The 22,574-nt window shown below is 37.0% G+C and overlaps 2 protein-coding genes across 4 annotated transcripts; both read left to right on the top strand.

Moving 5' to 3' along the window:
• The first annotated feature begins 5,710 nt into the window (after positions 1 to 5,710).
• LOC112200755 (sugar transporter ERD6-like 16) lies at positions 5,711 to 10,745 on the top strand. 2 transcript variants are annotated; one of them, XM_040519034.1, is made up of 19 exons: positions 5,711 to 5,868; positions 6,905 to 7,090; positions 7,297 to 7,359; positions 7,460 to 7,549; positions 7,667 to 7,726; positions 7,823 to 7,888; positions 8,059 to 8,124; positions 8,226 to 8,301; positions 8,431 to 8,495; positions 8,606 to 8,698; positions 8,793 to 8,873; positions 8,980 to 9,064; positions 9,149 to 9,192; positions 9,261 to 9,323; positions 9,418 to 9,477; positions 9,589 to 9,642; positions 9,755 to 9,814; positions 9,969 to 10,083; positions 10,411 to 10,745. In XM_040519034.1, the coding sequence occupies exons 1-19, from the start codon at positions 5,857 to 5,859 to the stop codon at positions 10,524 to 10,526; spliced, it is 1,455 nt and encodes a 484-aa protein (XP_040374968.1). In that variant the 5' UTR covers positions 5,711 to 5,856; the 3' UTR covers positions 10,527 to 10,745. The 2 variants fall into 2 exon arrangements, with proteins under 2 accessions (XP_040374968.1, XP_024197534.1); XM_024341766.2 differs by lacking the exon at positions 5,711 to 5,868 and having other exon boundaries at positions 6,890 to 7,090.
• Positions 10,746 to 11,128: 383 nt separating this feature from the next.
• On the top strand, positions 11,129 to 16,974 carry LOC112200526 (LEC14B homolog). Of its 2 annotated transcripts, none has more exons than XM_040518946.1 (10): positions 11,129 to 11,300; positions 11,498 to 11,971; positions 12,112 to 12,231; positions 12,869 to 12,946; positions 13,409 to 13,579; positions 13,935 to 14,012; positions 14,404 to 14,624; positions 15,446 to 15,601; positions 16,078 to 16,138; positions 16,527 to 16,974. In XM_040518946.1, the coding sequence occupies exons 2-10, from the start codon at positions 11,582 to 11,584 to the stop codon at positions 16,716 to 16,718; spliced, it is 1,467 nt and encodes a 488-aa protein (XP_040374880.1). In that variant the 5' UTR covers positions 11,129 to 11,300; positions 11,498 to 11,581; the 3' UTR covers positions 16,719 to 16,974. The 2 variants fall into 2 exon arrangements, with proteins under 2 accessions (XP_040374880.1, XP_024197331.1); XM_024341563.2 differs by having other exon boundaries at positions 11,137 to 11,300; positions 14,449 to 14,624.
• The last annotated feature ends 5,600 nt before the right edge of the window (positions 16,975 to 22,574 follow it).

Here is a 22,574-nt window from a genome sequence, read left to right as displayed (position 1 = left end):
CCATCACCATGATGGACGCCATCCATGGTATCATAGATATGGACTGTGTAGGCCCTAGGTTGGTGGTGGACGGTGGCGGCGAGCACACTTAATCCAGGAATCAACTTTTGATTCCTGCTTCGTTTCGCTCGAGAGAAAGGATGTCCATGTGAAGTCTTTAGTAGATTGATCATCATATCATGACTAGGATGACCTATCCTGTTGTGACAAAGCCAATATGTGTCTAATTCCAAGAGATCTTCTCTCATAACTTTATTGGATTTAATAGCTCGAATAGTCACATAGAGTCCACTAGAGAGACACATAAACTTCTCTAAGATGCACCTTTGTTCGCAATCATTAGAGGTATTGCAAAGAAACTCATTTTCGTTCTCTACATGCATTTTTGCATGGAATCTGTTGCGTATTTATAGGTGCGATTTGTCCTAGGAGCGTAGAGAGTTTCTGTGATAGTAATCAAGGTGCAATTTAGCAAGGGGAACTTGGGCTATTCCATGTCCTTGAATTAATACTGATGGCCCAGCCATCGTAGTCACACAATCATATGCTTAGAATTAAAATGGAGTTATTAAAATAACCCAAAATTTTATTCATAAGCCAAAGGAGTACATCATTGTCTCTTAACCATTAAGATAATCTAATCCAAATGCTAGTTAATGCAAAACAAAGGTTGTAGTTTGACTTCTTTCGGTAACTCCAAAATAAATATGACCAGGTGAGTAGAGAGATGTCGGTGGAGCAAGGCTCGCTTAAGTCCCACTTATCTCAAAACTTCCTAGACATCATACTCATTTTGGATGAGCCTATGTGAAGAAAAACTAAACCAATGACATTTACTACAAAGTATATGGCTATTGCCTATTACATATCTTGGAAAAATAAAGACTTAAACAAAATTGGTGATCTATTGAACCTAGCCAGAATTTATAGTCTTCAACCCTTTACTCTAGATCATCTTCTTGATCTTCTTACTCCACATAGTGAGCTTCTCTTGCTTCACAATATGCTTTGTAGGCAGTGATAATTTCTTCACGAGCTCTACAAATGTATGCCCAATGACTGGATACTCCACATCGAGAACATACATCTCCTTGATCAGACTCCATTGATTGAGGCACCTTGAAAGCGTCATTTAGATGGCTCTTAGTGTTGGTGGCGCCACAAAAATGACCAAAGGCGTTGCCTCCCTCTCTCTTTCCACGTTGACCTCTTCAGTTACGTGTTCGCCTATTTTGGTAGTTACCTTCCAAAGTAGAGTGATTATATGAACCAAAACGTCCAGAAGTATCCTTAAGATTAGGGTTTCGCCCTTGGCGCCCTCTCTTAGGGGCACGACTGTAATTGGATTTCGGAATATGCTCTGTTTCCACGGATCTCGCATTATAGTTATTCACAAGGATGTTGTCATGCTTTTCATCGACATTCATAGCTCCAATGAGCTCATGAAACCTTGTGATCTATCCTGCAGTAACATCGATTCAATATTTCTTAGCAACCATAAATGCAGAGACGGGGAAGGTAGAGAGAGTCTTCTCAATCAACATCGCATCTGTGATCTCTTTACCACTGAATTCCATTAAGGATTTAATGCAAAGTGCTTTTGAGTTGTAATCAAGAACTAACTTGAAATCACAGGAGCAGAGGCTATGCCATCTCACTTCTAGGTCAAGAAGCAGGGAGTCACGGATGTTGCCAAATCTTTCTTCGAGTGAGACCCACAGCCTTCTGGGGTCTTCTTCATTCATACACTCGTATTGGAGCGAATCATCCATATGATGAGTCATTAGAATGATGGCTTTCGCCTTATTTTCCTCTAAGGCTGCTCTATTTGCTTCCAAATCTTGAGCTTGCTCAACAGTTAGCACGTCCTGGCTAGGCTCGAGAATTGTATCCAAGATTCCATCGGCCTTGAGATGTTGGCGGACATCACGAACCCACCTGTGATATCCAGAGCCGGTTGTTCCCAATGGAGCAAAGTCCAATTTGTTCAAGTTACTGTTCTTGAAAGAGAACAAGAAAAAGGGTTAGTTTCGGAGCGGAAAAAGCTACCACGAAAACTTATAAATTTTTTTAGCGTTATCTCTTCCAAGAAATTCAATTCCAAGAGGTATTGTATTAGATCGAAATAATGACGTAATTGGTCGATCATAAATTCTCTACAAACTCTAAGTTTGGAGATATCAACAAGCTCCAAGCTTGGAGGGAGCACGAACCCCCACAGTTTAGCTTAATTAGGTTTCCCCTATGATGAAGAAAAGAGGGGGGGGGGGGGGTAGAAGAAGAGAGTTTGCAAGTCCCCAGAAAAATAATAAAAACTTCAAAAACGGGAACTAAAGGAACCTTTAAAACATACCTTGAAAAGTGTAGAAAATTGCCAGAAAAATCACCAGAATTTGGTCAGAAAAAGTCGACGGAAAAATCTCGCTGGAAAAGTCACCAGAGCTGACGTGGCAGTGGGGTTCGTTGTTGACATGGCAGTGGGGTCCATGCTGGAGTGGCAGTGGGCTCCTGTTGACGTGGTAGTGGGTCTTGGTGATGACATGGCAGTTGGCCGCAACAGTGGGCCTCTGGGCTTGGGCTTCTAGGCTACCTTCTTTTCCTCTTTTTTTGCTTTCTTTCTTTCTTCTGCTGGTTTTTCTGTAGGCCGGTTCAGCAGCTTTTAGACCGGTTTTTAGAGTTTTGTTTCCGGTTCCTGGATCTTGGGATCGAGATGCTGCTTGACAAAATTTGGTAGCAATCGGAGGTCTGGAAGGTGGTGAACTAGTGTAGGGATCCCTTTTTTTCTTCTTGGAGGGATGGTTCGATACTTCCGGTGGCTGGTTCGGTGGTTTTCAGGTCGATTCTGGTAGTTCCGCCGCTGGTTCTGGAATCCTGGGATTGAGGGCTTCAATATATGCGGCGGTGGTGGTTAGGGTTTGAAGGCTACAAGTTTAGAGTTTCAGGGTTAGGGCTTTGTGCTGATAACATGTTTATGGAAAACCAAAATTGGGAGAGAATTGAGTCGTATTTTCATTGATAATAGTGAGCTCTTTATATAGAGGATTACAAGACATAGAATCAGAGTTGTAAAGGAAAGATAATCGTACAATTAATCGGATATCTCTGAATATCTCAGAGAATATCTCTAATTCAAAACCCTATTACAACTATGTCAAGTAACCCAGAGTTTAGGCTAGACATATATATATTCTGGATTTACTTGAACAATTAACCATTTTTTATTTTATGAGAAATAAAATAAATTTTTTTAGCTATAGATAAAAATATTCATTAACTTTTTTTTTTGATCTAATAAACAACTTAAATGCTAACTAATCTTTTGTGAGTCGAACTCAAATCACTTATATGGGAAACTATGCCACTAGACCAAATATTAGAACTATTAAAACTCAAGTATTCATTCATATTCATAAAAAATACTTAGTAACAAAACAAAATAAAAAATTTAATGATGAAATTTTCCAAGTACTTGAGTTTTTCAAGAGATATTAGTATATCATTTTTGTTTGAAATTCTAAGGAGTATAGTATAAATTAAAAATTATACGGTTTGTTGTGCGACTTGTAATAAGAGGTTGTGGAGAAAACTGCTCTACCTTTTTAATTTTTTTATTTATATTTTTTTGTTTTTCTTTTATTTTGTGAATTGGCTTTTTTGTCCTTCTCAAATATTTAGTTCAAAGGTTTTTTTAATATTTGGGGGATATTTAGGTAAAAAAGTTATGTTTTGGTTGACAAACTCTTCTCTTAATGATAGTATAGATTAGTTAGAGGGCATTATCGGAAGAAATTCTACATGGCGTGTAGCCTTGGTTGCCACAACCATCCTCCATCCTTTACCGGAAGTTATGGAGGTTATGGAGATAGGTTTACCCGCCTTACAGACGGTAGACTATACCAAGACTTGGGGCAGCAGATTGTTGTGGGTAGACCTTTGGACTTTTGGCCTATTTCCGTATGTTGTTCTAGGTTCGAGGTTCGAGGTATGGATTGAGCCTTCTGAGAAGAACACAGTCAAATGGAATCCTAGGGTTCTTTTACTAGTTTTTTTTGACAAGCTTGTTTGATGATTACATAATTTCTTGAACCACAATTGCGTGCATTGGCGAGGGCTAGGTGGATACTAGGGTTGGTGGTGTAGGATTACACATTACCAATAGTTTTTAATGTATTTCATATTTTCTTGTTCTTGAATAAAAACTTGGTAAGTTTTATAATGGAATATACTTGTTAGGGTTTTGTTCCCCATTTTGGCCGATTAAGGATAACATTTCAATGTTGCAGATACTTAAGTTATGATGTATGTATTTTCCTGACGGTGGCTCAATAAAATCGTGCAAATATATGAACATTCACTTTCTTTAATAATAATAAAAAAACTTATAGTAGATTTACAGTGTTCATTAGGGTTTCTTCCTAGAACGCACCCCCACGCGCGGCTCTTTTTGGTTTTTTTTTTTCGTGACCCTCATATTTCTCATCCGGTGGCTCCCTCGCCGAGGCAGGCTCTGATCTCATTGAGGTGAGGTGAGTGCAGCCCCGGGGGGTGGTGGGAGTACGTGTTCTCACTCATCCGATGAGGCTTCTAGGTTAGACATTGTTGTGGTTAAATGCTTGACTTGTTTCATATCGGTTTGGATTCGTTTTGGGGCGGAGTTTGTGTGCTCGAGGTTGCTGGCTTGGATTTCAAGGAGAGGTGGAGAGGTTGTGTGTTTCGTTAAGGTGGGAATTCCATGAGGAGCTTGGATCTTGATGGATCCGGTTTTGGCGCTTGTGCAGCTTTCTTCAACGTGGGCGGCGATGGTGCTTCATTGGGTATACCGCGGCGGATGCTATGGCAGCGTTGGTGCAGGTTTCTGGGGTCTGTCATCTTCATCGAAGCATAGGCTTGGGATTCTTGTGGTGGACTCGGTGTGTTGGGCCATGGCTTTGGACTAGTCTACTGGTTTTTGTTGGGCTTAGTGGGCTATTTGCTTGTTTAGCCCTAGTTTTTTTTTTTCCAATAATTTTCTTCTTTGGAGGTGGTGGGCTCCGGCCCGATCTAGGCATTTTTTTTATGTTAGTTTTTTTCTAGTTGTTAGTTAGGTGACGAACCTCGATCATTTTTAGCTTAATCGGGTTTGTCTTCTTGTCTATGCTAGTTGAAGCTCCTCTAAGAGCATTTGTAGAAATACTTGGTATCAATGTACCACAATGGCGTGCTTGGGGTTTGAAGTCAGGTAGAATAAATTACCTACAAGGCGAAATGTTTTTGTTAATGTAAGCTACCAATGTCAAAATAGAGTAGTTTTCTTTGTACTATTCTTTGTCCATAAACGAGGGCCATATTAATGTGTGCTCTTTATCTCAAAAAAAAAAAACTTATATTCCCAAAGTAAGAGATGACAAATAAATCATCACACATTCACAATACAGGTTAGGTTCAGATAACCCTCACCATTGAAAAGAACAAGAAAAAGAAAAAAATACGTGCAAGTAGGCAAGTACGTGCCCAACTTTCGAAGTCTGCCATGCACTGCCATAAGTTGTTAGACTTGAAAGCAAGTACCACCGGCCTCGTCGGAAATGGGTTTGACGTCGTCGTCGTCCTCTTCTTCTCTAACTTCTCCTTCCACTTCAAGTCCTTACAATTCTCCGCCAATCTCTCTCTTCCTCAATCCTCTTCACCCTTTACTCTTAACTACTTTGTCAAACACACATCTTCTAAAATCACTCTAGCATATCCTAATTTGGGAACAATCCCAGGCAATAGTCTCTGTAATGCTCATACCAAAGTCATCATTGATCTTGCATAGTGAATATGACACTAGGGCTCATTACAACAAGGACTCACTGTTGATTATTCCGTCGGGTCAGAATGGGAAAGAAGGTTTGCTTCTTTGACTTAAACCTCTCTCTCCTTAATGCCCACTACCTGATTGTTTGTTTTGCTGCACCGAACTTTGTAATTCAATTTATTTGATATTTGCATAGCTTGTTTAAGATAGGGAGATTCAGTGATACGAGTTAGAAATGTTGTTTGTAGTGTCAATATATTTTCACAAATATTCAAGCAACGATGCAAGTATGGCCAATGTGGAGAGACTACGATAGATAATGTTCACTACTCACTAGTCATGTTACATATGTTGTATATTATGGGTATTCTTTTCTTCATGTTAGGACATAGTATATAGTGAATCATAGTTAACTATGAGTGGCATATGTGAATGTGTGATTACATTGGTCTGAAAGTTTAACTATAATAATCTGTGGAAAATGAAGAGTGCGGCGGGAAAGGTGTTCTCATAGATAGTGAGCAAAATAATAGTAATGAATTTTGAGAGGAAGGCCTGCCCTTTTACAATATATACCCAGTTAGAATCACATATCATCCATCAGTTTTTTCTTAATTTGCTGAGTATATATTCCATATTTATAATCGTTCCTTGTCTTTTTGCTCTGATGAGTAAGTCCTAACTGCTAGCTTATGCTCAAATTTCTCCTCATATATCGCACTACTCTCCAGGCAGAATTTCACCTGAATGAACTTCAAATTCAAAGTGGTTTTCAGATTCAATCGGATTCTATGAATGTCGGTCCAAGACGTGTAGAACATTGGCTATAAGCCTATTATCACCATTTCCCAAGTTTTACCCCACATGCATTACCAAGTTTCCCACCAAGTGCAACCTAGTACAACTAAGTTAAGCTTAGTAACCGGCAATTGTTAGTAGAAATATCCACAGAAAGTATTTCCTTCTTTGTTTGAATTTTCAGAGGAAAAATGAGAAAAAGGATCACCTTCATCTAATATCTACTCATTACTCATTAATAATGATCGATCAAGTGTCACAAACATGTTAGACTCGTTCATGTAGCATAAATATTTAAGTATTACTAATAAACATATGGCAATTGGGCAGTCGACAGACATTGAAAATGGGGGTATTAATAGGCATGAGGAGTTGGAGCAGCCTTTCATTCAGCCAAAGAGAGTTGTTGCTCATGAAGATGGTGACAGCGGGAATACTATCAAAAATGGATCAATTGGGATGGTTTTGCTTAGCACAGGCGTTGCAGTTTGCGGCTCTTTCCAATTTGGAATATGTGTAAGTATTCTTAACATCTCTATATATAAACATTGTTTTTTTTTTTGTCAGAGTTGCTTCAACATAGGCTTTCTGTCTTTTTATGCTTCCCTGAAATCCATGGCTTAAGAAGGTTTTTCATTTGCTCAGGCAGGGTATTTTGTTGTTGACTGAAAAAAGAAAAGCCAAGGGTTTGTTTATCTTAGCTTGAATGAATGTTTTGGCAGGTGGGCTATTCAGCACCCAGTCAATCTGCTATCAGGAAAGATCTTCGTCTCTCTATAACTGAGGTCTTTCCCTGTTGTATTTAATTTAGTCCTTAATTATTTTTTTCTAGAATGATTTATAGTAAAGTGCAGCTAGCATTAGTAATCTTCAATCATCTGGCAGTATTCCATGTTTGGCTCTATCCTATCAATTGGTGCAGTGTTGGGTGCTTTTACAAGTGGTAAGATTGCAGATTCTCTCGGCCGAAAAGGGGTATGGTAAATGTTACTTTGTGGTGTACAAGAATAAAAAAAAAAAAAAGAAGAAGAAGAAGCTAAAGCATTAGCATCCTCCATTTTACTAAGCTTCTTGAAATTATTTTGGAAGCAGGCAATGAGGGTGTCTTCTGTCATTTGCACTGCAGGATGGCTAGCCATCTACTTCGCTCAGGTATATGCTGTTTGCACAGTTCTAGATTCTTGATTTTTCTTATCTAAATTAAACTAGTTGATACTATTGACAGTATATGTGACAAATCTTATGCAGGGAGCTACATTACTTGATATAGGGAGGTTTCTAACTGGTTATGGAATTTCATCTTTCTCGTATGTGGTATGTTTGTGCAATGTAAATGTGTATTACTATATATACATGTTTTAAAATATAAGTGCGTTTCTTTATCCGTTCATGAAGGTTTAATCTAGTGATGGTTTTCTCTGGCATCATCTTTCTATTGATGATATTTCAAAAAATTAACAGAAGTTAGAAAATTGGATGAATAGGTCCCAGTATTTATAGCCGAAATAGCGCCCAAAAATCTCCGTGGAGGGCTTGCAACATTGAATCAGGTAAAAGAAATAAGAGCCCTCTGACCAAAGAAATAAAATACTTGGAAACTATATGATCATTAACTGGAATGTTATCCTTTTCTTCTGTGTTTGTTCTGCAGCTCTTCATTATCCTTGGAGCATCGTTTACGTTCATAATAGGAACAATCTTATCCTGGAGAACATTATCTCTAATCGGTAAGTTATGATTCTATAGAAAAATATGGTAATTCTTCATTACAATAAGTGGTTCTACACTTCTACTTGACTGTATTGGGAAGGAATTGAAAATTTTGAAGAGACTGATTATTGGCCTTCAATCTGAAGCAATTTTGCCTTGCATTATCCTGGTTTTGGGTCAATGGTTTATTCCAGAGTCACCTAGATGGCTGGTAAGAATTCAAGTTAAAATAGGCTTCTCTACACTTTGTTTCCATCACAGTGTAGAGAAAATAATGAGAATAATAAGAATAGATAAGGCTAAAAGCATTAACATATTCAGGCAAAGGTTGGCCGAGAGGAAGAATTTGAAGTTGCACTACAGAGGCTCCATGGAAAAGATGCTGATGTATCTGGTGAAAAGGCGGAAATTCAAGTACTTCCTGTCAAGAAAACGAACATAAGTACAATAACATATTTGTCATTTTGACTGAAGAAATCTAACCGTGCAAGCTTTCTTTTTTCCACAGGAATACATAGTTACTTCACAAAGTCTTCCGAAAGCCAATATCTTGGATTTGTTTCAAAGAAGATATATTCGATCTGTCATAGTAAGCAAATTTCATTTATAAACTTAAATGATTTCTCATAAGCTGTTACCCTTTTGACTTTTTTTGTTTTTTTACTGAAACCTTCTTAATATGGTTATGGTTTAAGATTGGGGTTGGATTAATGGTGTTTCAACAATTTGCTGGTATCAACGGAGTACAATTTTATGCAAGCGAAACCTTTGAAGCAGCTGGTAATTCTATGCTTCATTTCACTTGTTTTGTTGTTGTTAGTCTTTCATGTGAAACTTACTCTACTGCTGTAATGCCAATTGTAGGATTTTCAGGCAGTATTGGAACCACAGCTTATGCATGTCTTCAGGTAATCACTTTCGGCCTCATGTTTAAGTGCAGCTATCAAAACTTAGCTCATGTGAAATTTATTGACAGGTCCCAATCACTCTATTAGGAGCATTTCTAATGGATAAGTCAGGAAGGAGAGTTCTCGTAATGGTATAGTAGCAATTGATCTACAAATCTTGGTCTATTATAAAGGATTTATTTTATAGGTTATCTTTTCATGATGGATTTTTTTGCTAATGTGAAGGTTTCAGCAGCTGGAATGTTCATAGGCTCTATTCTTGTTGGAATTTCTTTCTCTCTGAAGGTAGCAAACTGCAACACTATATTCTGTAACAACGTACTATTTTTCTTTTTCTTTTGTGCCATTCCTGTCATATTATGATCTTAAGTTTTCGTACTTATCATTGTTAATCAGGGAGATGGTTTGCTACTGGATTGGGTACCGATACTTGCTGTGTCCGGTGTGCTGGTAATTTACACCATTACAGCTACAAACTTGAAAAGTACCGTCACTTTCATGTTTATGCTTCATTGCAGGTTCTCATTTTACTTTGGTTTGTACTGTCTCTCTTTGAAATCAGGTTTACGTTGCATTTTTTTCGATTGGTATGGGAGCAGGACCTTGGGTGATAATGTCCGAGGTAAATGTGGAAAACTTGTCACTTCCTCTATTCCTCCAAAATATATATATATATATATATATATGTATGTATATAATGTAAAAGACTACTAAATCTAATTGACTGCAGATGTTCAATTCCAACTGAATATTCATGAAATGGTGGCCTACTGCAGATTTTCCCAATTAATGTGAAGGGAGTGGGTGGAAGCTTGGTGGTGTTTGTGAACTGGTCTGGTGCTTGGGTAGTTTCCTATACTTACAACTCTCTTATGAACTGGAGTTCCTCAGGTAAGTGTGGTTTCTTTTAGCACTAGTAGACCTGCCAAAAGTTCTTTTGACAGCTAGCAGAAATAGTTAGAAGTGTTTTTCGGGTAGGTAGGTATAAGCACCTAAGGAAGGATGTCCAAGTGCTTTTAGAGGACACACTTGCTGTGAAGTAAACATTGAAATTTTTATGTGCATGTAACAAAAAGGCTTCCAGCAAAAACAGTTTACTAAAGAAAATCCCAAACAGGCCCTAAATCGTGTGAACCAACGTTATTAGTCCAAGTGATTTATATTGTTTCACTGCTGAAGTCTGATTCACTATGTACATGCATTTGATGTGCTTTACAGGAACATACTACCTGTATGGTGCCGTCTGTGTCTTGACAATCCTATTTGTGGCCAAGGTAGTACCAGAGACCAAAGGAAAAACACTAGAAGAAATTCAAGCATCACTCAATCCATGAAAAACAAATAGATATAGAAGAGGACAAGAGATATATGATGAACGATTTATGACATTTAGAAGTTTCAGGTCAGGGAAATTGATTGAAGATCCCATGCAACCCATACCATACATTGTATATCAAATTCTTTGGTCTTTCAAATATGCTTGTATTCATGTTGATTGGACATGGTGGATAACTGCTTTTGTACAAGCTATAATGAAGAGTTATGCTTTAGCTTTGACCAGTCCAAGTTATTTTTCAGTAAATTTCTCATTTCATTGGTGTTTTTATTTTCTTATTTGTTTATGATGATTTATATATGTTTGTCAGTTGAATTTTTCTTTTATTTATGTGTTTTTTCAATCAGGCTTAATTGTCAATATACTCTTAAATTTAGTTATAATTGTCAATTTATACCCCAAACTTGTAACTGTCATTGAGACCGATGAAAATTGCCAATTTCCTTTAAAATTCATCCAAATGTGAGGTATAAACGAAATGAGATATTTTTATCAACAAAAATCAAAGGGTCTGGCCATGTGTTTGGCTTAGAAATCAAAGGGTCCACAGCTAACAGAGTCCTCGAGAGTCGAACACCATCTGTTTCCCTATTCAAACACGAGTATATAGTTCTCGCATTCCCAAAAAAAAACACGTATGTAGTTCTCAGCTCCATATTCCTTTCAAAACCAACCAACACCGATTCGTGACTCTCTCTCTCTCTCCTATCACTCCAATTCAAAGATAAACCTCGTTTTCCAGGGCTCAAATTTCGATTCTTCGCAGAGTCAAGTAAGTAACTTTGATCATTATAAGGTTGCACTCCAAATTGGTATTCAAAATTTCGAATCTTTTGTTTTATCTGTTATTGATTTAGTTGCTCAGGAATTGAATTGGCTACTGTATGAAATGTGAATATGATGATTGAGGTTAAAGTTTGGAACTTTGCTGGCTAAGTAATCTGAAACATACAATTATAATATATGCAGGTCACCAAAGTCAGAATTTTGAGCTTGGTTTCAGTGATCTGAGGGTCAATTGAGTAGTGGGTATTGGTTAGAATTTGAAAAGAAATGAGTTACAGAAGGAGGTTTGGGAAAGATAATAGTGCCTGTGATAGTGGGAATGCTGTTGAAGGTTCTGCTTCAAGTGAAGAAGCCAATGAAGCATCAAAGAGCCTTGATCATGAAGTGGCTCACCTCACTAAGCTTAGATCAAGACCCCATCAGCATTTGAGGGGGGTCTTGCCCGGAAAGTTGAGGTTTCCGGTGTCAACACTGAAAATGTTGATGGGCCGTGAAGGTAATTATTCGGGGCGAGGGAGGTTTTCGTCAGCAGATGCTTGTCATGTTTTAAGCCGGTATCTGCCCATTAATGGTCCATGGGGGGTGGACCAGTTGAATAGCCCTGCATATGTTTCTCAGTTCTCAAATGATGGCTTGTTTTTTGTTGCTGGATTTCAGGTATTGTGGATTGTATTAGCTTGATGATATCACTCATTTGTTCATGTCGTGATTTTCAGTTGATGTGCTAAAGCCTCAGTTTGCACTCTACATGCTTGCAGTTTGGTGGTATTAATTTTTCATCTTTTTCAATGAAACAGGGAGGTCATATTAGAATATATAATGTTGAAAAGGGATGGACAGTTCAGAAGGACATTCTAACCAAAAGCTTGAGATGGACAATTACCGATACATCTCTATCACCAGATCAACGATTTCTTGTGAGTTTGTGATGATTTACTGAACAGCAGGGAACTTGGATATCTTACTACGACTATTAATCGTAGGTTGTCTTGGTTAATGAATGTATGCTGAGTATTTTGTTTATTCGAATATGAACCAATTCTTTAAATAGCAAATCCGAAATCAACCCATGTGTGTATTGTTTAACTTTTTCAACTTTGCACAAGTCTCTTAGCTTGTACAGATGTAGTGTTTTCTCCTCTCGTCAGTACACTTTTAGGTCTTGTATCTAGGATGAAAAAAGATAACCTATCTAGATTTATTGGATTTTTGGTGCCATGTTAGTATAGTAGTTATTCATCTGAACTACCATTCAAGAATACTTTTACTTGTTGTGTCTATGATGATAAAGTCGATGTATAAGATTTATTGCATTTTTCGTTTGGCTGTTTGGTGAACAGTTAGGATCTAAGCTTGAAGACCTACTGACACATAAATGCAAATAGTGCAAGGAAATTTATACTAATGAAACCATACAAATTACAGAGTATTGTTGTATATGGAATGCTAATGAAATTCTAAATTTCATATTTAATCTATCTTCTTGTGTAGTGATTTTCTGCATATGTCTCTTCATTTTATTAATCACACTTATTTTCAATATAAAATTTGCAGGCATATGCTAGCATGTCACCTATTGTCCATATTGTCAATGCTGGATCTTCTACAACAGAGTCACTTGCAAACATTACGGTAAATGCCAATCTTTTCACTTTAATATGAAATAGCTTGTAGAATACCAGCTTAGATGATTTGTCTGTTGATCTCGTTTCATCAATAACATTGCTAAGCTTTTCCTTATTATTAGTTAAGTTTTCTGCCTATTTGGTTTGAAACGTTATTATCATATTCTGAGTAGGAACTTGTATCAATTTTACCAAAATAGGAGTTGGCAGATTACTTGCTAGTTTGGATATCTGTGGTGAGCTAGCTATAAGGTTATAATTATATTGGATGATCTATCAACAGTGATACTATAATTGATGAAAAGAGAAGGGCTGTTAATTTTCATTTATGGAGTCTTGTGGTAAATGAAGTCAATCAGTTTGCTGATTTTATTATTATAATGTTGTGCATCATAGGATCACTTTCCGGTCACATTTGTATCTTTCTTCTGTTTGTTTGACATTTGAAAACAATTACCTTTTTGTTCAGGAAATACATGAAGCTCTGGATTTTTCTGTTGATTATGATGAAGAATTTGGAATATTCTCTGTTAAATTTTCAACTGATGGGCGAGAGCTTGTGGCTGGAAGTAGTGATGCTTCAATACATGTTTATGATCTCCAAGCAAACAAAGTTAGCCTCAAAATACCAGCGCATACGGTATGGTTTTTTTTATTTTTTATTTTTTTATATTTTTTATCGTCAGCAGTCATCTCTCTTAATCATTATTTCATTATTTGTGGCAATATTCCTCAAAAGTATTAATAATAATAGCACCTGCTATAATTCCTCTTTTTCTATCTCTCATCTATGATCTATCAATGTTCAACAACAAAGAAATGTGTTTGAGCCACATTAAAGGCTTTAAAAATAGAAATAATCAAATTGGTTTGTAAGAAAATATTTGACTGCTTTTCGTATTGAGACTGTTTCTTGTTCCTGTTTCTTGCTTTGGCGACCGACTCAACGGTACTTAAAGGCATCAACTAAACCTTTTTTTTTTCCCCTTTGGCAGTCAGATGTAAACACAGTGTGTTTTGCAGATGAGACTGGCCATCTCATATTTTCCGGCAGTGATGATAACCTCTGTAAGGTAAGGGTGATGCCCATTACTTATAAAGATTAGATACAGAAACCCAGAACTGATACTATCTCTAAACTGTTGGTACTCTTTTGAATCTTTCTAGAACTGCATTTCTCATTGTAGTCACTTAAGTGTTATACTCTTGCATGCTTATTGAATGTAATGCTCGTTGCAAGAGTTGCTTCAATTTTAAATCAATGCTTGACCCCAAATTCCAAAATCTTGCACCTTTTACTTTACCATTATTGGGAACTGGCGACGAAGTTATTAAAAAGTTATGCAGTAATAACTGTAGCACAATTTTCATTTTGATGCTTTTTTAGTATTTAGGAGGGGAGGTTGCTACTTGTTGAAATGGACATAGACAATGCTTCTGATCTCTGCTTAATTGCTTTATCAGATCTTCAGTGACAGAAACTTTAGCATCATCGATATGCTTTTACAGGTGTGGGATAGACGCTGCTTTATCACGAAAGGGCAAGCAGCTGGGGTTCTCATGGGACATCTTCAAGGCATAACGTTTATTGATAGTCGGGGAGATGGACGTTACTTAATATCAAATGGGAAGGATCAGACTACCAAACTTTGGGATATACGGAAGATGTCTTCTAGAAATATGTAGTATGTGATGTTACTTGTTCCTGCTCATTTCAAATTATTCACGTTCAACTTTGGTGGTACAGAAATTTGAGAGTTAGTCTTATTGGCATCAGATGTATTGACTTAATTTTACAGTCTTCTCATACTAATATCTGCTTTTGACATGTTATGAGTTATGACAGTCTTAGTTAATTACTGGACCTATAATAATATGTATTAGCTTATGTGAGTAGTATAAAGAAGACGATATATGGTCTGGAAATAATGATTTATAAGTGCTGCACTGCTGATAAAGAAGAGAACATTGAATATTTTCTGAGTAGTTTTCAATTTTAAAGCAGTCCTACCTAAGGTTTAGGTACAATTGCTCATCCTCTTCTCACCTTGCCTATAAGGGTGTTGTTTCAGTTTACCCTCGCATTGTTTTGTAATGTGGAATCAAATTTTATAATTTGGTCCAAGAACAACAAGGTCAGTAAGAAGGCTTCATGCTTGTCTTTCTATAATGGAAAAACATGTGGGGAAAGAGGATCATTTGTAAGATTAAGCTTGTCAGGTTGTTATTATAAGCATGGTGGAAACTTTTTTTTACTTTCCTTGGTAACAAATACACACACACAATATATATTTACATTATATTGCTATTATAATTTTTGTCTGTTATTGTGTTTATGCCATAATAAAGCACGCAGTTCACATATCTCAAGTTAATTTTTGTGTGCCTGCTTGTGTGTTCCTGTGGTGTGGGGATGTGGTTGCGTGCATCTTTATTTTTTAATTTATGTCTCTCCCTTGTCCTACATGTACATTTTTGTCGCACTAATATTTCAATTCTTGCACAGTCCAAGGATTACAGATTGTGACTGGGATTACAGGTGGATGGAGTACCCAGCTCATGCAAGAACTTCGAGACATCCCTTGGATCAGTCGTTGGCTACATATAGAGACCATTCAGTCCTGCGCACTTTAATTCGCTGTTACTTTTCTCCAGCATATAGGTAATTTTAAGTGCTGTGTTCTAGTCCTATATTTTGAATTTGGCTTAGAATGTGTGTGAATCCCAAAATGCAAAGTGATACTGGCTTGATTCTGTGCAATACAATAGACCTTGTAAATACAGAGTTGAGTGTGCTAAGGCTTTACTAGTTCATAATGTCACTGAGCACCGAGCTCTGAGGTAATGATTAATGAGCTGCAGCAGTATATGTATGCTTCATGTCATGTTCCAGATGCAGTATTCTGGTTTTGGTTTTCTGTTACATTATTGATTCTACCTAGTCCATTGTTTATTATGTCAGGTCCTGGGAAGTTGGCTGAGTAAAACAGCTAGCTTTCCTTTACCCACAGTCTTGTTCGCCCTTGTTTTGGTTATAGGGCATCATTTCATCTAATGATATGCAATACTTAGTTTGCCCTGTGGACAATATTTGGCCATGTTGGATAAGTTTCTTACTTTTAATCCTGCTTATTGCAGCACTGGACAAAAGTACATCTACACTGGATCTAGTGATCATTCGGTCTATATTTATGATCTGGTACGTAATATTTCTCACTATCAAGATGTGTCTTTTGCATGTAATTTCTGTGAAATAGCTAATGGAATGAGAAGTGGTAACTGTCATCTTTTAGTATTCATCTGCACACTCATGCACATATACAATTTGGCTTCTGATCTTTGAGTTTAGTTAGGATAAAATGAACATGATTTTAGCATCATGGAATTTGTTGCTAAGGAAGAATCACAGTTGTTTCCTTCTGTTTTTCTCTCTCTATTCTCTAATGACAGAACACTACCATGAAAATTTCTCCTAACTTTGCCTCTATCTTGTTCACTTAAAGCGAACATGGGTGTTCGAATTTCTAATCTTTTCATTCTACAAGAATGTGGTGCTCAATTTTTACTTATTTGTCCACTCTATAAAGGTGACTGGAGCTCAAGTTGCGAAACTCTTCCATCATGATGGACCTGTAAGAGATTGTAGTTGGCATCCTACATATCCCATGTTGGTCAGTTCTTCCTGGGATGGGAGTATCGTGAGATGGGAGTTTCCGGGAGATGATCAAGTTCCTACCCTGGTCAAGCCAAGAGTAAGGCGGAGGAGAGCTTTCTACTGAGGATGGCTCATTGCTTTGCACATTACAAGATGTTCTTGATTTTAAATTTTTTAAATAGTTCTCAAATTTGAAATATTATGCTCTGTAGTAAAGGTGCAGTCAGTTAACTCAGTACAGGGAAGTTATAGGTCTTTCTTCACAGCTGTGTAATGGCTATACAAATGTATATATATGCTCAAAATCCATATGGTGTATAAAGTGCATAAACAACGTCCAAATGATTTGTTCTTAGTATTCATACATGTTTGCCATAATCGTACTTTTTTTTTTCGATGAGGTTGCCATAATCATACTTGCAAGAGCAATATAGATGTATGAAGTTTCTACATAGGAAAAAAAATTTATTCGACTGATATGATTTTTTAATTGAGGCAACATTTTAATTGTTCACTTGAGCCTTGAGGCCTCTAAAATGTCAGGACCAACGAGTCATCCGAGAAAACTGAGTTTGACAATGGAAGAGTCTTGCTTAGGGTTTAACATAAAAATAAGATTGCGGCTCCTTTGACTAAGCTGGGGACAATGAAATCTTTATACAGTAAAATCTCAATAAATGAATATATATTTAATAAATTGATAAGTGTTTAAGGACACTTAAGGGGGTGTATTTAATTCAGATTTTAAAAGATTTTGTTTGAGTTTTTATAATTTATGGATTTACTTAATCCATGGATTGTTTAAATAAGTTTAATTACATATAAGTGCATATTTGAATGTTCTTTTAGCCATAAGGCCACCAACTATATTTTTTTTCCCTCATAAGGCCACTAGAATAAAAAATGTGTTAAATTTTGAATATAAAAATTAATATATGCCACTAGAATAAAAAGTTAACAATCATCCTCTCTCCTCTCCGGTTAGGTCTCCGGCCAACTCCGGCAGGTCTTCGGTCGACCTCCGGCCAACTCCGGTGGGTCTCTGGCCAACTTCAGGCCGGTCTCCAGCAGATTTCCGGCTAACTCCGGCCAACTTTCGGTGACCACAAAAGCTACTGTCACTAACACCAAAAGCTAGTGTCGCCAGCAACAAAAGCTACTGTGGTGAGATTTCTGACAATCTCCGGCGAGGTCACAAAAGCTACTGTCGCCAGCAACAAAAGCTACTATTACCAACAAAATCTACTGTCACTAGCAACAAAAGCTACTCCGGTGAGATTTCTAGCTATGTCACAAAAGTTACTGTCACCAACACCAAAAGCTACGCTCACCAGCAATAAACGGTACCGTCACCAACACCAGAAAGCTACACTCACCAGTAAGAAAATCTACTCTCGCATCACCAAAACTTACTTTCATCAACGCCAAAAGCAATAATCAAGTAGAACAAAAGCTACTTTCGGAGACTGAGAAAACTATTCTCAGAGACTAAGAAAACTATGACAATATAAAGGATACAACAAAAATAAAATGCTACTGGAATCGAGAAAAGAAAACATATTCAATGTTACAAAACGTATGCTAGGTTCAACAATAATGTAACTATATAAAAAGCTACTTCCATACTTGTAAAAAGCCACTACCATAGTTGTGAAAATCTATTACAATAGTTGTATAAAGCTATTGTCAATGTTGTAATGCTACTATCATTTTTCAATGGTGATGCTCTAAACCCATAGGCATCATTTGCCAACTTTGCACGAAACTTCATTTCAACATTTCTTGGTTGGCCGAATGATCTCTTGGTCAATGGAGGCTTCAATATCCAAATTCACATGATTTTCTAAATCTACTACTACAAATGCAAAGGAGAAGAACTCTGCAAGAACAAAGATACAACAAAATATTAGTATTTGAAATGAAAGCTAAAACAACAATGTACCGCTGCGCTACAAACGTGACACTCTTTATCAACTAGATAAAAAATAAGCAATCTAAAAAGTTACTGTCATAAATACAGAATGCTACTATAACACACGTACAAAGCTACTAAATCAGTAACAAAAAGCTACTAACATAGGTACAAAAAACTACTATAAAACTTGTACAAAGCTACTGGACCATTAATAAAAAGATACTAATTTTGATATATAAAGCTATTATAACACATGTACAAAGCTACTAGACTAGTAATAAAAAAGCTATTGACATAAATATTGATCACACAAACCAGCTAATTATACATGTTGATAGTGTATCACAAATTTCAAATAAGAAATGCTTGAAATATGAAATCACAACAATAAGAAAATTGAATTTCATTCAGGATCATGCTTTTTCATTTTGATAAGCTATTGACAAAAAACTACTTAAAATCAATCAAAATGAAAACAAAGAAGCTACTGACATTAGATTGAAAAGATACTAACATAGAGATAGAAAGCTACTATCACTGTGTTGAAAAACCATTGTAACAGTTATAGCAAGCTACTGACTTGAAATCAATTAAAACAAAAACAGAAAACCTACTGACATCAGCTTGAAAAGATACTAACATAGGCATAAAAAACTACTATTACTGTCTTGAAGTCACATGTAGTCCATATTTACCAATGGCTGAATACAAAATTCCACTGGTTGATAAAAGAGATTTTAACAAATATGTTTGAGCATCAGCTGCTCTAATGGTAGTTACATGATTCACCACAATTGGAGGCAATTGGTATAGAAAACAGAATGGTTAGTCTTGGTTGGTCCCTGCGAAGGGCTGGAAAACTCGGGGTCATGACCTTCCAGCTATGCGACTAATAAGACCACCACGAAATGTACGTAGGAGCCTTCTATCATCTAGCACAAGCTACATTATACGCTGGTACCCATTTATTGATTTTTTCCCTAGGGGTCTGGAAGACAACGGAACTACCTATGAAATCCAACACAATGTATACCACATCAAACTAATAAATAAGGTGTAATTAATGAATTTACCTTTCTAGAGCAACATCAAATAGCATATCAAGCTCAATAGGTTGTACATCTTCATCCTAGTGTTTGTCACTAACCAATACAAATTCTTAATAACACAACTCATTAATAATCTTCCAAATGAAAGATAAAACCCTGAAAATCTAACAAGAATTCATCTTGATGATTCAAATATCACAAAGCCCTACAATTTAACAAGAAGCAGAAGCGGGAGAATCAAAGTAACAACATATGGATGGATCTGTTCGTAACAAAAAAAGTGATCAATTTCCAAGAAGCAAATCTGAACATGAACCAAACACAAGAATCAATGTAAAGCATCCACTCGCTTTAGTTCTTCGCTGCGCTTAATACTAGTCTCCATGCTAACAATTCACACATCCATAAAATCAAAATCAAACGGAGCTCCGTTTCCAGTTGCATAGGGGTTTACATCAAAAATCGATAAGTACAACTACCCTGGATGATGTGTCGATGACGGTGATGGGAATACGATCAGAGGAGGTAATCAGATTTTTGAAGATGAAGCACAGGCCTATCCGATCTCCGAGAGACTCCAATTTGCGCTAAGTCGGTGACGGCGAAATCCTACAGATAGAGTATAAAGCACAGCCCAACCATTTCGGCTCTTCTTCCTCATCACTACCGGAGAATCGGTCGCCGGCGACGTGAGAGGGACATCGAGATGCTTCAATTCAACAAGCGCCTTCGCTATGCTTGGAACGCTGAGACCTCTCGTCGTTCAGGTCGTACCTTAGGTCGTTGGTTCTGCTTTGATGAAGGCTATAGTCGTCTTGGCCACCGTTGCCGAAACCAGAAAAACAAAAGCGACGAGTTTCGTCGGAGGACAAAGAGGAAGAGAGAGGGCTTCCTTGGGAGAGTCGCAGAGAGAGAGGGAGAGTGGTTAATCTGATACCAGGCGGTTAGTTTTCTTAGGTAGAAGGGTAAAATGGGCAGAGAAAAAATAATTTAAAGAGGCAAGTGGCCTTATGTGCACAAAACAATTTAGGTGGCCTTATGACTAATATAAGTCTCAAAGTGACACTTGTTTGTAATTTTCTATAAATTCTATATGGACTCTGATTGATTCTAATGGATTGATTTACTGGTATTTATTTTGATTTTACAAGTCCTTATGATATTTTTGGTAAGAAAGCTACTTTTTTTTTTTGAATAGGGGTTTGGAACCCAGCCTAGCTGGGAGGCTCAGCCCCACGCCCGGTTCCATTTATTGAATAGAAATATGCAACAGGGGGGGGGGGGACATAAATCCTGAACCCCGTGCTACATAAGAAATATTACAATAATCCTCGTAGAGAACATCCGCAATAATAGCAGGAGTCTCATCTAACCAAACATCATCAATATAAAACAGGCTAGCAAGGTGTGCAAGTCTATTTGCAACACCATTTGCTTCACGGAAAGCCGAATCCTAATTGATTGAAAAGAAGTCAAATAATCTTTACAATCATCTAAAATTTGACTTACCTCCTAGAAATTTTCCTCCCCACTCTGAAGTGCAGCAACCAGAAGGGCAGAGTCGCTTTCTTCTTTAAAAGCAATGGATGTATGGATTCAACTATAATGCTATATCAATGATAAAAAAGTGTGTGTGTGTGTGTGTATGGCAATTTACCATTTTTTATGTTGTGTGTAATGAAATATGAATAATAAGAGAAAACTAATCAGCCAAAATGTTACACAAAAACTAAAGTAGTAAACTAATGACATAATTTATTTCATATCTAATTTACAAAAGAAACATGTGTGTATGTATCATCTTAACAATACCACTGAAAGCGCGCTTAATTAGCCAGAAGGATTAAGGCTTCCAAAGGTATAGTGATAAAAATAAAAAAATTATTAGATGAAAGCAGAGGCAGAGGCAGAGGAGGATAGTGGGAAGATAGGTTTAAGACAAAATGGATGAGTGTCACCTATTGAGAGCTGTTTTTTTTTTTTGTGAAGAGCTTCTTCATTTTTTGAGTGAGAAAGAATCCATCAAAATCTCTTGGGAAGTGGTTGGATTGTCTTTGAGTTTGATATGTATAAAAAACACTATAAAATCCTCCAAAATCCAGCATTTAATGAAATCCTTAAAAATTCTTATACTTTTGAATATCTGCAGCTTTGAATGGATAGTTCTAAATCTTAATTGAATACATTAAGATTTTAAATGATTATTTAAAATCTCAATTGAATGCCCATAGACTTTCAAAATACAAAAAAAATCTTGTAGACTCTTAAATGAATACACACCCTTTGTGTGTCTGGCCCAAACTATGATTACTTGTCTGAGTTGTAATAGAGTTAGTCTTACCGATATCTATGAAGATAATTCAATTATTATATGATGATTCAGTTACCTTGTAAGATGCAGATTCTTTGCTTGTAATCCTTTATATAAAGAGGCCCCTATTATCAAAGAAACATACAACTCATTCTCTCCCAATTCAGTTTTCCTAAAACACGTTATCAGCACGAAGCCCTAATCCTGAAACAAGTAGCCAAACCCTGAAACAAATAGCCAAAACCGTAAATTGAAATATGAAATCTTGAAACCCTATCTTCCTCCACAGCATACCTTGTAGCCGTCGATCCCAGGAGCCCGGAACCGCCGATGAAATCCCAAGAACCGGCCTGAAAAGTACCAAACTGGGCACTGGAAGCAGAAGAAATTCTCCACTGGTTCGCCGCCTTCCAGACCATCTACAGTCACCAAACTCGGTCACCAGCAGTGCCTCGACGCCAAGATTAAGGAATCGAAAGCAGAACCTCAAGAACCGGCCTGAAAGTGACTGAACAGGCCTTAAAGTCACTGAACCGCAGGCAGAAAAACTAGACAGAAGCTATTTAGGGCAGTTCCGACCAATTTCGGCCACCACCGACCATAAGCATCTTTTTCCGGCCAACCATCGACCAATAGCATCTTTTTTCGGCCAAAAGTTCTGGTGACCCCCTTTTGTCCTTTTCAAGGTAATTTTTCATTAAAGTT

This window comes from Rosa chinensis, chromosome 4, assembly GCF_002994745.2.
Source record: "Rosa chinensis cultivar Old Blush chromosome 4, RchiOBHm-V2, whole genome shotgun sequence".
NCBI lineage: Eukaryota > Viridiplantae > Streptophyta > Magnoliopsida > Rosales > Rosaceae > Rosa > Rosa chinensis.
Note: the sequence above shows the minus strand (reverse complement) of the source record. Positions and strands in the feature narration are given on the sequence as shown.

Coding starts and splice junctions, on each gene's coding strand:
- LOC112200755 (XM_024341766.2), top strand. CDS start 6,890: ATGGCAATTGGGCAGTCGACAGACATTGAAAATGGGGGTATTAATAGG. Junction 8,496..8,605: donor CAGAGTCACCTAGATGGCTG/GTAAGAATTCAA, acceptor TAACATATTCAG/GCAAAGGTTGGCCGAGAGGA. Junction 10,084..10,410: donor TATGAACTGGAGTTCCTCAG/GTAAGTGTGGTT, acceptor TGTGCTTTACAG/GAACATACTACCTGTATGGT.
- LOC112200526 (XM_040518946.1), top strand. CDS start 11,582: ATGAGTTACAGAAGGAGGTTTGGGAAAGATAATAGTGCCTGTGATAGT. Junction 12,232..12,868: donor CACCAGATCAACGATTTCTT/GTGAGTTTGTGA, acceptor TAAAATTTGCAG/GCATATGCTAGCATGTCACC. Junction 12,947..13,408: donor AGTCACTTGCAAACATTACG/GTAAATGCCAAT, acceptor CTTTTTGTTCAG/GAAATACATGAAGCTCTGGA.